The 12,920-nt window shown below is 38.6% G+C and overlaps 1 protein-coding gene across 3 annotated transcripts in view; it reads left to right on the top strand.

Moving 5' to 3' along the window:
- The window catches only part of KIF13A (kinesin family member 13A), a 165,593-nt gene that overhangs the window by 124,469 nt on the left and 28,204 nt on the right, over positions 1-12,920 (top strand). For all 3 annotated transcript variants that reach the window (XM_018559634.1, XM_018559632.1, XM_018559635.1), the window contains exons 15-22: positions 282-368; positions 448-614; positions 5,241-5,451; positions 7,445-7,607; positions 9,640-9,780; positions 10,493-10,642; positions 10,874-11,035; positions 11,966-12,139. In XM_018559634.1, the coding sequence (XP_018415136.1) occupies positions 282-368; positions 448-614; positions 5,241-5,451; positions 7,445-7,607; positions 9,640-9,780; positions 10,493-10,642; positions 10,874-11,035; positions 11,966-12,139 (1,255 nt within the window). The remainder of the gene's footprint in view (positions 1-281; positions 369-447; positions 615-5,240; positions 5,452-7,444; positions 7,608-9,639; positions 9,781-10,492; positions 10,643-10,873; positions 11,036-11,965; positions 12,140-12,920) is intronic.

Here is a 12,920-nt window from a genome sequence, read left to right as displayed (position 1 = left end):
TCTGACAGCGGCCAGCGGGTGATTCCTCGATCAACGCTCGTAAGTGTTGATGGAGGAATCCGTTCTATTGTTTTGCATTCAGCCTCAGGACAGGAGAATAGTGTATGGACAGCTTTAGTAACACTACATTGTTAGTTCCTGCAAGGGCAGCAACTAGGTTGAATGGTTATTCTGTGTAAAGTGTTACAAAGTATATTGAAAATTATTTAAAAGAATTATGTAACTATGTACTGTATATATTTCCCTCTATGTTAATATGCCATGCGTCTTATTTCCTGTAGGACATGTGTGAATGGGGTGCAGATAGGCTTCACAACCCCCTTGTGGCATGGAGACAGGATCCTGTGGGGAAACAACCATTTCTTCAGGTAGCTATAGTCACATGTCCTTCTCTTGTTCATAACACAGTTGTATATTCTAATCTATCCATATATAATGTGTCATTAGGCTGAACCTGCCAAAGAGGAAAAGGAAAGACTGGCTGAAGGATTTTGAGAAAGAAGCTAGCAGTACTGAAACTGATCTGGATGCGACAAGTGAAGCTTCATCAGAACCAGACTATAATTATGAATTTGCACAGATGGAAGTGATAATGAAGGCTTTGAACAGCAATGGTTAGTAAGTTAGGCTCTGAGCCAGAAGCTACTAGAGAAATGCAGGATGTCTCACATGATTTTCTGCTGCTAGGGAAAGTAGATTGAAAATATGTGCTTATTTCCTTGGGAATAGCTTTTCTTTGACTATTGCAGCACCTCTGCAGCACTTCTTTCTGTAAATATGTCTTCCCTGTAGTTCAGGTTTTCAGTATTATTTTATTAACGGGAACCACTCAGATCCTTATCTGGTTAGCAGAAAGTTTGCTAGAAGAGATACTGGTTTCAGTGCAGATCTCCAATGCATAGTAACCCGCTCACCATGTAGTTAGTACTTTCCTAGGCAGTCAGATGATATCAGCCACCAGTGTTGAATAGGAACCTCAGCAGGAGCAGGTATGTAAGATGTCTACAGGTTACCTTTTAAAGTTAAACTCCAAGCACAAAAACCCTAATCTAAATATATTCCTTAATAGCCACAACGTATATAAATTAGGGATGCACCGATACCGGTTATAGAGTACGAGTACCAATATTTATATTTAGGTATTTGCTTCCGGTAGCATAGAGACGCAACAACACTTTCCCTTCATCAGGGCTTAGAATAGGATAAGGATTTGATTGGACTCAAATTATACTATAACCAAATGGATCTCTTTATGCTAGATCCGGCAGCGGCTAGATACACAGCTGAAAATGATATATGCAGAGCCAGCCTGAGGACCTCACTTTTCTCTGCTGCAGTCAAGCAACATAGCTTGGTCACATCCCTGTCCCAGCCTATGATTGGACAGTGAAGAAGCACCAACAGACTAATGAGGTCATCTCGCTGCTCTTTCCTTCTGTGTCAGTATGTTCTTGTCTGCACATGTGATAGCATGACATCTGAATGGCCCCAAATACTGCTCCCCAATCCCCCAGTGTGAGTGCTGCAAAACAGAGGATTACAAGAGACTGAAATCAGGTCAATTCAGTTAATACCAGTCACTGAGATGGTATGGATTGGACTACCTCTCACTTTCACTTGCTGGGTTTTGTTATATAACTGTTGGGTAAAAGAAAAAATAAATCCACTATAGTTCCAAATGAAGAGGTCAGATTGGTGTGGCAGTATAAATCTTACCTTTTGTGAAGAAAAATGTATGTATATATGTATGTGTGTGTGTACATATATATATATATGTGTGTCTATTGTTAGCAGTACTTTTTGTTTATTACTGAAAAATTTGTATATATCACTGGCCTGATTTTGTGCTGGGGAAGAAGTGATTGGAACACATCATGTATCCCAGAGCTACTGGACCTCTTCTATGTGGGAATCCTTCTACAGGATCTTCCCTCCTGCCCGGTGGAGCGAGATTATCGACTACTTGTACCATGGCTGGCACAAAGGTCTAATGTTGGATCATGCATGGGCCTGGTTTGTCTGCTTGGTCACAGTGCATATTGTATTGACAATTTTAGTACCAGCGGTGACTTAAGTCTTACAAATGTTACACAGATAACACAGAAACTGTTAGAATGTATGTTGATGCAAATGTTTGAACTACATATGTATTCTTTTTTAAATATTCCCACATTCAATGTTGGCATGTGTTTACAACTAAGGAAAAAGCATGAGTGCAGTTTTTCCTTCAGTCTTATCAAGCTTTTCACATAAGTCCCTGCCCCAGTGGGATTAAACCTTTTCTGCCACTATTTTGGGACAGCGAAAGAACACGAAGTAAAACAGAAAGTACAAATTTCATGTAAATAGAGCCTAGTGTTGGAAGATAGGACTGCTGACCTCTATAGGTAGCCATAGATGGGCTGATAAATGCAGGCAGTGCTCCCAAATTCAACTATTGTCTCCAGTCATTTTGTCACGTGTAGGACGTGACAGGTGCCTTTGACAGCCAGGCAGTATACAGGGAGATTTTTCAGCTTGTAGTGTATGTGTGTATATATACATCATGGCCATCTTAAAGTAGTACTAAGCTTTCAAACCATTTTGAGTAATGAATCCTTATCAAACAAATATACAACTTGCCCAGCAAAGTATTTCTTAATATTGTTAAGCAATCATGTTTCCAAACAGCTGGCTCCAACTCTCTCAGCTCTGCTTCCCTGTACTTCCTGTTCAGTACAAGATCATAAGGGACAGAGCCATCTACTAGCTAAGAGGAGGAAGGAGCAGAGGATTGGCTTGTTTTGCTGTGCCTGTGTGTTTGTGGAAGTCCAAACAGGAAGTCACTCGCACTCCAATGCAATGCCAAATCAATCTTGTTTATTGACTAGAAATAGTGCAGCATTTTAGAGCTGTAAAATGCTACACTATTTCTAGTCAATAAACAAGATTGACTTGGCATTGCATTGGAGTGCGAGTGACTTCCTGTTTGGACTTGTGTTTTGCGGAGGCATCTGCTGTCACTGCTGCACCCGCCCTGTTTTACCTTGGGCTTCCATCCGGTCAGGAGTGCGATGGGATACAGGTTTTTTCATGTGTGTTTTTGGAGACACACAGAGCTTACTAGCACACACAAGGGTGGATCCATAAGACCCTGCAAAGGAACAAAGCCACCCTTAAACAGGATACCAAGGCCAGTGCTAAGGGATTAGCTAATTCTGCAGGAAGTTAAAACATTTAAAGGAGAACTATGAGGTGAGTGCTTTTCACTCACCTCATAGTTCTAGCCGACCTGTGACAATAAGACTGTCACAGGTCGGCTCAGTAGATCGGGAGGTGAGCGAACACATACCGGCGTTCGCTTATCCTCTCCATCCTGTCACGGCTCTCTGCCGTGACAGGGGAGGGGCTGGATTCCCCCCTCTCGGGCTCCGATCCGCCAGCGCTGACGGGGGGGGGCGGGTACAGCTGGCTCTGCCTCTAGATAGGCAGAGCCAGCTGTCAGTCACGCGGCTGGGCGGATCCAGACATAATTGTCGGGATCCACTTCAGCTGCGGCGTCTTAGTATACCGCGAGCAGCAGCTCGCGGTATACTGCGGCGTCTCAGTATACAGTGAGCTACAGCTTTTGACTTTAATATGACTGTAGGTTGAACTTGCACATATCATTATAATGCAATGATTATGATACTATTGTTATATTGTTTTGTCAATTTAAAGACCCCCAACATTGGCATGAAGATCTAAAATCTACCCACAATCCTATGATGACTTTGACAGACCTCTTTGATCAAAGTACGCTAATGCTGGACACATCTGTTATCAGAACAGATCCAAATGAAATTGCATTTATATTGGGTCCTCATGCCTATGTAAAGAGCTTTTATATTTCAATGACCAAAAATATAGTCTTATTTATTAATTGTGTTAAGTAAAAATTGTTAGTTGTTACCTCTCAACCTCAAATCAGATTTAAACCCGCACTAGAAAAATGACAGGAGGAGAAAGAAACTTTGAAAATGAATGGTAGCTTTTGGGCAAGAAAGAGCATTTCTACCTTAAAGTAAATTATGTTTAAAGTGCAACTAAAGCCAAACATTTTTAGTTGTAATATAGTAGTATAAATATAAACTAAATAGTCTTTTTTTTTCTAGTTTTGGAAAGAGTGGAGAGGGATGAGAACACCTGTCAGCTTGTTATTGCTGTCTGTGTTGCCATTAGGGAGATTCTCCCTCTCTATTTGTCCTGAAAGTAAAAGTGAAAGAATATATAAGATTTTGGGTTGTCATCGGAACAGGAATAGATAAGAAATCTTCCAATTGGGACATTAGTTCTGTGGACCCTGCTGACCACCAAGGATTTCCCTCTCTTTGGAGGGATTTCCTCTCACTTCCTGTTGTGGTTATTGGAAAAGAAGTGAAAGGAAATATCCCCAATGTCTGTAAAAAAAATAAGTGAAGGCAATTGAACTTGCTGTATTTTTCTTGAAGACGTTTCACTGGTCATCCAACCAGCTTTCTTAATACAGAATGACTTGTACAAAAAATTCCCTGGGAATAAATATGGTGAATGTTGCTCCAATCCACATAATCTGTTAGTCACAAGCAGGTGTTGATTGCATTTGCTTAATTTGAGTCTAGGAGGTGTTATTAACCTGCCCAGAGAGAGGTGTTAAAACAGAATTGTATGTGGCAGACAACAGATGTCTCACACTCCCCCACCTCTATCCAAGCTTGGCTTCTCCATTTTTACATAAATGGCCTCTTTCACACCATGAAGCTTGAATATGTGGATTGGAGCAACATTCACCCTATTTATTCCCAGATAATTTTTGTACAAGTCTTTTTAAATTGAGAAAGCTTGTTGGATGACCAGTGAAATGTCTTCAAGAAAAATACAGCAAATCCAATTGCCTTGACTTATTTATTACAGATATACCATGACCTGGATGAATGAGAACATTCACAGACAAAACATTTTTTTTAACTTATAACCAATCAGTGCTTTTGAATGTTGCACAAGACTTCAATGAATTGCTTGTCATGTACAGCATGCTTTGCATACATGATGATACTTTTATGCTTTATTTTCATATGGCTTAACATGCTTGTTGTTGTGTTCTTTTTATTTCTGCCTTTATATAAGGTGAGAGCTTTGAAATATATTGTAAAGTGCCAATATCTCATAAAAATACTGGTACGCATAGCAATTAATGATATCTGTGCTAGTCCTAGATTCTCACAAGTGGTATACTTCCACAGATCCTGTGCACACTATTGTCCAGGTCCTGGAGAAGCAGTATTTGGAAGAGAAGAGAAATGCTCTAGAAGAACAACGGCTCATGTATGAGCGAGAACTGGAACAGCTACGACAGCAGCTATCCCCAGAAAGACAACACCAGCATAGCAATGAGCGCCTCTCCTACGCCTCTCAAACAGTACAACAGAAAATGAACATTTGGGCAGAGGAGAGGTAAGATCATATTATTCAGATAAAGCCTGAGTGGGGTATCCTCAAGAATGCATAATGTTCCCCGTAGAAGTTCCATGTTATGCCATGGATGTATCTTAGGACAAGGGGATTGTATTTACATGTTTTGGAGATGCCCAAAATTGGTTCATTACTAGCAACATGTGTTTGATATCATTAAGATGGGTATCCTGGGAATTTTAAAGCTTACCTGGTGACCCTCTTTGGAAATTAGTAGCAACCAGAACGCTGTACCTGACCAGGAGAACTATAGCACAGTATAGGCTATCCTCCCAACCACCTACTGCTCGCCTCTGGATAGATGATGTGAATCACATCTTACACTATAGCAGAGGTAGTGCTCCAAAAATCTGAAAACATCTGGCATGGATGGCTTAATAACCTTACCTTTGTGCCACCGGCCTGAATGACAAAAAAATACTTTTTTGGGAACTATAGCCCCCAGGATATATAGCTGAACTTTTTTTTTTTTTTTTACTCTATCACTTTCGTATCGAACTTCATAATAGAGTAACATGCTGTACTGGTTGTGTTTGACGTTTTTGAAACCTTTTTTCGAGGTAAACATAATAAAACAGCTTTAAAAATCAGTAAATTGACTGCCACACTTCAGTTTATCAGATACTACAGGCCCTGTTCTTTCTATGTCTGTTCTTCTGGGGGGGGGTTTTATAACCACAAAACTGTAAAATTGAAGAATGCTTTTCTTCTCCAATAAAAATCTCTGGTTAGAAAAAAAAAGGGTTTCATCTTCATCAAACTAGAGTATTGCAGATGGTATGGGCCACAAGGGCACCTTCATGTTCTCCAATATTGAAAGCAATTACACACATTTATTGGAAGTACTCATAAGAATGATGAAGCAGGAAAAAGAGGTAACCATACAGAATGATGGTGGAGGGAAGAGAAGGTCAGTATGTGATTCTGGTGAATGTTTCAGTAACATTATTCTCTTCTTTGCTATGCGATGTCAACGCATCAATTTGCTTTAATGATTTTGCTATAGGATCCCGTTCTATTTAGTTATGTCCATCCATGTGACAGCCTCTAGCCATGTTTTTTTTTCCTAATATAAAACTGCTATCTTATCACATATGGAACATTTGACACTATACCTATCTAATATTTCATATGGATGAATTGATGGCTTTTATATAAGAGTTTAGTATAGTTTTTTCTTTTTCTTTTCTGTTTGACTTTGAAAGTTTAGCAACTCTGAAGATGCATTACATTTTCAGAATATAGATAACAAAAGCTATAAATACATTCAAAGTCTTTTGTGTCTCATGGCAATTACTAGTCATCAAAAATCATGTCACTCCATCCAATACCATTTTACTGTGACATGAGTGCCACATATGTACACTTAAGGCAACAAATAGTAAACATTACAGATGGCATCTTCTGACCTAAATATGCCACATTGTAAAAAACCTTGATCATTTTATACGTTAAATACAAGTGTGAAAATACTAGGCTGTTCCTTTTTGTTTGCTCTTATTGACTCTTAAAAAATGTGTATCTGAAATAATGTGCTAAATAATAAAAGTGCCTGTTTATGTAAACACAAAGTCCGGCTTCAAACCATAGAGTACTTCAGTGTACCTGCTCCTGTTCTGTCAGGTCCTTTAACAAAGTTCACTTCAGAATTACAACATCGTTTTTTGTTTTTTTTGTCTGTAAACATATTAAAACCACTTTAGGAATACTAGTATAGGGGATTATTTAGAAAAGCCATAAGGAGCAATGACTTATGTTAGTAAGCAAACACTTAGATCTTAGCTTTTTACAATTCAGTAATAAAAGTTTATTTCTGATTGTTTTTGATGGGTTATTGCACACTCATTAAATTTTTGTCTTTGCCAGGTTATTGAATAAAGCTATTTGTATTGTAGGTGTTAAGGTATAATTCAAATGAAAGTGGATGCTACAACATGTAGCAATTTGCATTTAAAAATTATTTTGTGTATTGCAGGGATGCGCTGTTTCGGCAGAGCCTTTCTAAGCTCAGGGAGCAGATTGTCAAGGCTAACACTTTAATGCGAGAAGCTAACTTTCTAGCAGAAGAAATGAACAAAAACACAGACTATCAGGTTACGCTTCAAATCCCAGCAGTCAATCTTAGCGCCAACCGCAAGGTAAGTCATACTGCCCAGGAAGTCATTCTACTCCCTGTTCTAGAGGGTTAGTGATAGTTTTGTGGTCATGGCAGGAGTTTGATATCCTGCCTTGACCACTTATAATTCTGCAGCTTACCTATGACAGATGTATATTTACATCCTTATTTTGCTTTACCTGCTTTATCTGAGACTGGCCCCTGACCTCAAGAGTAAGGAGGCTACCCAAGTTGTGACTGATGCTGCCCTGTTCAGTGCCTGACCTCATACTGATAATTGTGTGTTTATTAGCATAAGGTCAAACAGCTAACAGTTCAGTAAAGGTGCCCATAAACATTAGATTACAGTTTTCCACCTATTTGTTTAGGGTGGAATGGGAGATGTTCTACTGTCTTTGGGTCATCAGCATGCACAACAGTGGAGGCTTTTAGGGGGAGAGGTGATTGAACAGGTTGGAAAACCTTGTTCAATTGCTACTGTTTTTCCCTTATAATCTGGCGCCAGAGGTTTCTTTTGTGCATTTCCCATGCCTTGCTCCATAGCCAAAGTACAGACATTGCTTGATGTGACACTTCATTCAAACATGGCAGTCAGCATGGATGCATAAGATTGGTAGGATCTTGCCTGCATGTGCAGCTGTGCTCTGTAGTCCATAGCAGCCTTAACTATAACACCTCAAGTGACCTCCCGCCCCTTAGAGTCAAAATATGCAAATGTACAAAATAAATATAAATCTTGTATGAATTCATCTGTGTAATTATAATAATTTAGAAAGGAAAGTGACACTAAACGAGGAGTTACATTTTAAAAATGCATTCAAGTACCTTATCTATTTACAAAAAGGTAGCTTATTTGTGTATCACTCAGATGTAGATCCTCAAATCATCTTTGAATTTGTGCTGACACTGTCCTTCCTTCTGGAGGGTGGCTACTTTTGTTCACCATGGTCCCCGTGTTGTAAAGTAGCCATCTCTCCAAGCTCACTCTCGTGATGGATTACAATCTCATCTTTGTTTAATTTGTATTGAGATTGTAGTCCATCACAGGAGTAAGCTTGGAGCGGTGGCTACTTTACAACACACACAGGGACTATGAGGAACAAAAGTAGCCACCCTCCAGAAGGAAGGACAGTGTCAGCACTGTAAGTTTAGTGTTACTTTATTTATTCAGATTCCAACATAAGCACAATTGTGGCTTCTCTTTCAAAACTGTCTCCAGATACATTCAGAATAAAGACTGCATGTTTTTTGTTACCGTTACAACCACTAGTATACCTTCTATATTTTATTTACATTTCCTAAGGAGGTGAGTGTCAGCTTTTTTCTTTGATCTTTTTTCTTACTGAGGAGGACAAGTTGATTTTGACTCTTATCTTGCAGTCATGTATCTGTGGATCCAGCTACTTCCAATCCGTGTTTCTCTCATCAGTTTGAAATGTACTAGCACAAAAATCTATTATGTTCCTGGGAAACTAGAAATCGCCCTCCTCTTTCCCCACCAGTGATCTAAAATAACAGTTTTTGAGATATCTCCCAAAATAACAATCATGTCAAAAGGAATTGTTTGTAATTTTGTCTTTGGACTTCAGTCCACCCTGCCATTTGAAGAATGGAAATCACATTGCTAGAGGTCTAGGATCGCTACTGCTATTGATGAAAGAGTATTTCCTCAATACTTTTTAATAGCGAATGTTTAAAGGACATAGAACATTATAGTCTTAGTAGAAAAATAGAAAAGTTACATTTAATGTTTTTTGGCTGTAGTAAAGCTGTGTGTATGAGTTTACATTTTTAATTAGTGATCAGTTGCACCATAAAAATTGCTTTGAAGAGATAACTTGCACAGATTTAAGGAGGCCTAAACAATGAATGAGAAACCTATAGCTAGCCGGAGGAGGTTTGTAAAACATATATAGTACAGGGGAAATGTTACTGGTTGGATAAAAGCATGAAATAGCTGTGAAATTGCTGTTCTTAGAAATGCAAATATTTAAATGTTGGTATTAGTGGACTAACCTAAATTAAATCATATATGGAAATCCATATGTTTCTAGAGAGGCGCAATAGTGAGTGAGCCAGCTATTCAAGTGAGAAGAAAATGTAAAGGTACCCAAGTGTGGAGCATTGAAAAGCTGGAGAACAAGCTCATTGATATGAGAGAAGCTTACCAGGAATGGAAAGAAAGATCACCCCAGGTATTGGCTTATACAATAGTTTATTTAGTTCTATTGATGTCACCAAGACATCACTGAAATAATTCTGCTTGCATTGTCTTGTATTTGTTTGTGGTTTGGGCTGTTTGGTACCATGCAAAATGCTTTGTGGCCAACTCTATCTTGAAGAGGGACTCCGGACGGTAGAAAACCGAACCCTTGCTGTGGGACTAGCCCCATACTACAAAGGTTATGTACTCTTTTTCATCTAGGGCCTAAAATAATTTTAAAAATACTCACCCGAACCTGGGACCCAGCTGGCTGCTAGACCAGTCTCTGTAGCATCTCTCCTGTAAGGTGTTAACCCTTAAAAGTAGGACAGTAAAATAGCACTGTGATAGCCTTAGATCAACTTTATTTAAACGAGATGGAAATCCACAATTATAATAGCTCTTGATTACCATACAGAGGACTTCAATATTTTGCTTCCTCGCCGGGAATTATCCAGCATAAAAACAAAGTAAAAAACAACATCTAATAGTGAAATGCTGTCCATTTTATCAAGCAAATAAAAGGGAAATAAAAACTCAAATTTTTCTTCTGCATATTTAGCACTTGCTGATATGCACAATGCAATTCCAGATCTGGTCTAGTTAATAAAGCAGCTATGCTGGTTAATTTCAGCTTTCAAGTTGTATGTATACATCTTTACACAGTTATCATTACTCTTTCTCTGTTTTTTTTTTCCATGCAGAAAACAAAAATCACATATAAGAAAGGGGATCCATTTTATGAAGCACAAGAAAATCACAATCTTATTGGAGTGGCCAACGTGTTTCTAGAGTGTCTCTTCTACGATGTTAAACTTCAATACGCAGTGCCTATCATTAGCCAGCAGGGGGAGGTATGAAACATTTTGCTTTGCAAAGTGTTTAACTTTACTCAATTAATAACTAATAACTTGACTAGAAGTAATAACTTCTCTGAAACACTTAAATAATTCTGCTGACATCAAAAGATAAGTTGGATTTCCTGTCTGTTTAGAATGGCAGATTTGTTTGATGATTATACAGATCTCAGATTTTGTAAAAAAAAAAGTAATCAGCAAAGTCACCAGCAGCCTTTCTTCCCTTAGGTCGCAGGCCGGCTTCACATTGAGGTGATGCGAGTTACAGGTGTGGTTCCTGAGTGTGTAGTGGGTGATGACTCTTCAGAAAATTCCAGTGAAAGTGGTAGTTTTGAAATCATTGACAACAGCGGCGAAATAATCTACAGGCCCAAAAAGTTGACATGTCGAGTAAGTTGTAATGTCAAGCTCATACACTATATATTGATCATAAGAGTAAGTGAATCATTGGATTAAGGTATTCTTTCCCTTTGTGTTTGTAGGTCCAACTATTACACAGTGTGTCAGATTTTGAAAGGAAACTTTGCTAAAGAGATTGTGGCAGCATAGGGCTAAACAAGTTTGACATATTCAGTTACAGTAAACTTGTTGCAGACCTGGGCATTAAGAAGATCCAGAGATAGGCATCTGAATTAATATGGAAATATCAACTATTCTAAAAATACTTCAGTTCAGCCCCCCTGCTTTTGCCTCTTAAGCCTTTTTATTAGTCCTTTCATGTAACGGCGGCCTCAGTGACCAATATAGAGGCATGAGAGTTGAACTGGGAAGAACCAAAGCTCATCTTTTACAGAAATATTAACAGGTCTATTCACAAATGGTGAAGAGTTTGGAGAAGGCAGGAGAAGTGAACAATCTAGGCCACAATAGCTGATTTGGAAAAATTCTCTAATTCAGCTCACTTTCCTGTTCAGATATGTTGTCCTAGATTGTTCACTTCTCCTGCCTTCTCCAAACTCTTCACCCTTTTATGAATAACACTGTTAAAATTTGCCACTTTGGCTGCCAATATCTCTGAATCTACTGATCATTTTGACATGCAGTCTTTACTGAAAGTAACCTCTGTATAATTTTATCCTAAGCTAAGTTTGAATTGCCCAAATTTGTGACCGCTTTATGTTAAGCTTTGTGCTTAGATTGCTTGGTAGCATACTGCCAGAAAGTCCTTTTAATATGTTGAGCTTTAGTTTTCATCAAAAATATTTCAGTGTGAAAATATATGGAAAAGGACTATTATTCTGTATAAAGTAAACTTTTGGAATAGGGAAATGTAATAATGTTGATTCTAAAAATACTAAAATATATCTCCATTATTTACAGGTGAAGATAAAAGAAGCTACGGGCCTTCCCTTAAACCTGTCAAACTTTGTATTCTGTCAGTACACCTTCTGGGATCAGTCAGAGCCTACCATAGCACCACCCATGGTCAATCCTGACATGCCTTCACCAAGGAGTAAAGATGCTCAGTTTACTGTAAACTTTACACATTCTAAGGTGATTCCATCACATAAAATGTTACTGGAAGTAAACCCATGGACTATGGAGAAGTTCTTACATATACTTAACAATTAGTAAACGGGCTTCAGAACAAGCCCTCTCTGATCTCTGTAGCTTCAGGTGCTGTGGGGCAATTCATCCTCAAAATTCACAGCAAAATCACTGAAGTTGTTCATGTCTATTTTAGCAGCTCAGCTCACTCTTCTCCGTGTTTACATTAGAGATTGGAAGGCTGACAAGTTACTGCTAGGGAGGCAATGGGAGCTGAGCTGCTGAGAGAAAGACTTGGACTTCAGTGCCTCTTCTATTAATTTTTTAGATGAATAGCTCCACGCTTGCTGTTGTTTTTAACGCGCTTTTACAGCTTGTTAAGAATATGTAAATACTTGACTGTCCATGGTCTTGCCACAGGTTCATGTTAAACATGCAACGTTTAAACCTGTGAGGTATTCCACATTAGTTGTGCCTTCTGCTCTATGAGACAGGTTGATCATAGACAGCTTGATAAAAGCAGACGGTACAACCAAGCTGATCAGGGTAGTAGAGGTGTAGTACTGAGCACTTCCAATCATCAGAATGACTATTATTTTACTTGTTTGTATATATAATCAGAATGACTATTATTTTACATGTTTGTATATATCATCAAAATGACTATTATTTTACATGTTTGTATATCTGGCATTTGTTTCCTTTTCCTGTGGAGAGAACAAAGCCTTTACTGTGTGTTGTGCTGCATCCATCAAGGAAAAGATCACAACAGATTCTCGGCAGCAAG

Source organism: Nanorana parkeri, unplaced genomic scaffold (genome assembly GCF_000935625.1).
Source record: "Nanorana parkeri isolate BGI_ZX_2015 unplaced genomic scaffold, ASM93562v1 scaffold408, whole genome shotgun sequence".
NCBI classification, from domain to species: domain Eukaryota; kingdom Metazoa; phylum Chordata; class Amphibia; order Anura; family Dicroglossidae; genus Nanorana; species Nanorana parkeri.
Note: the sequence above shows the minus strand (reverse complement) of the source record. Positions and strands in the feature narration are given on the sequence as shown.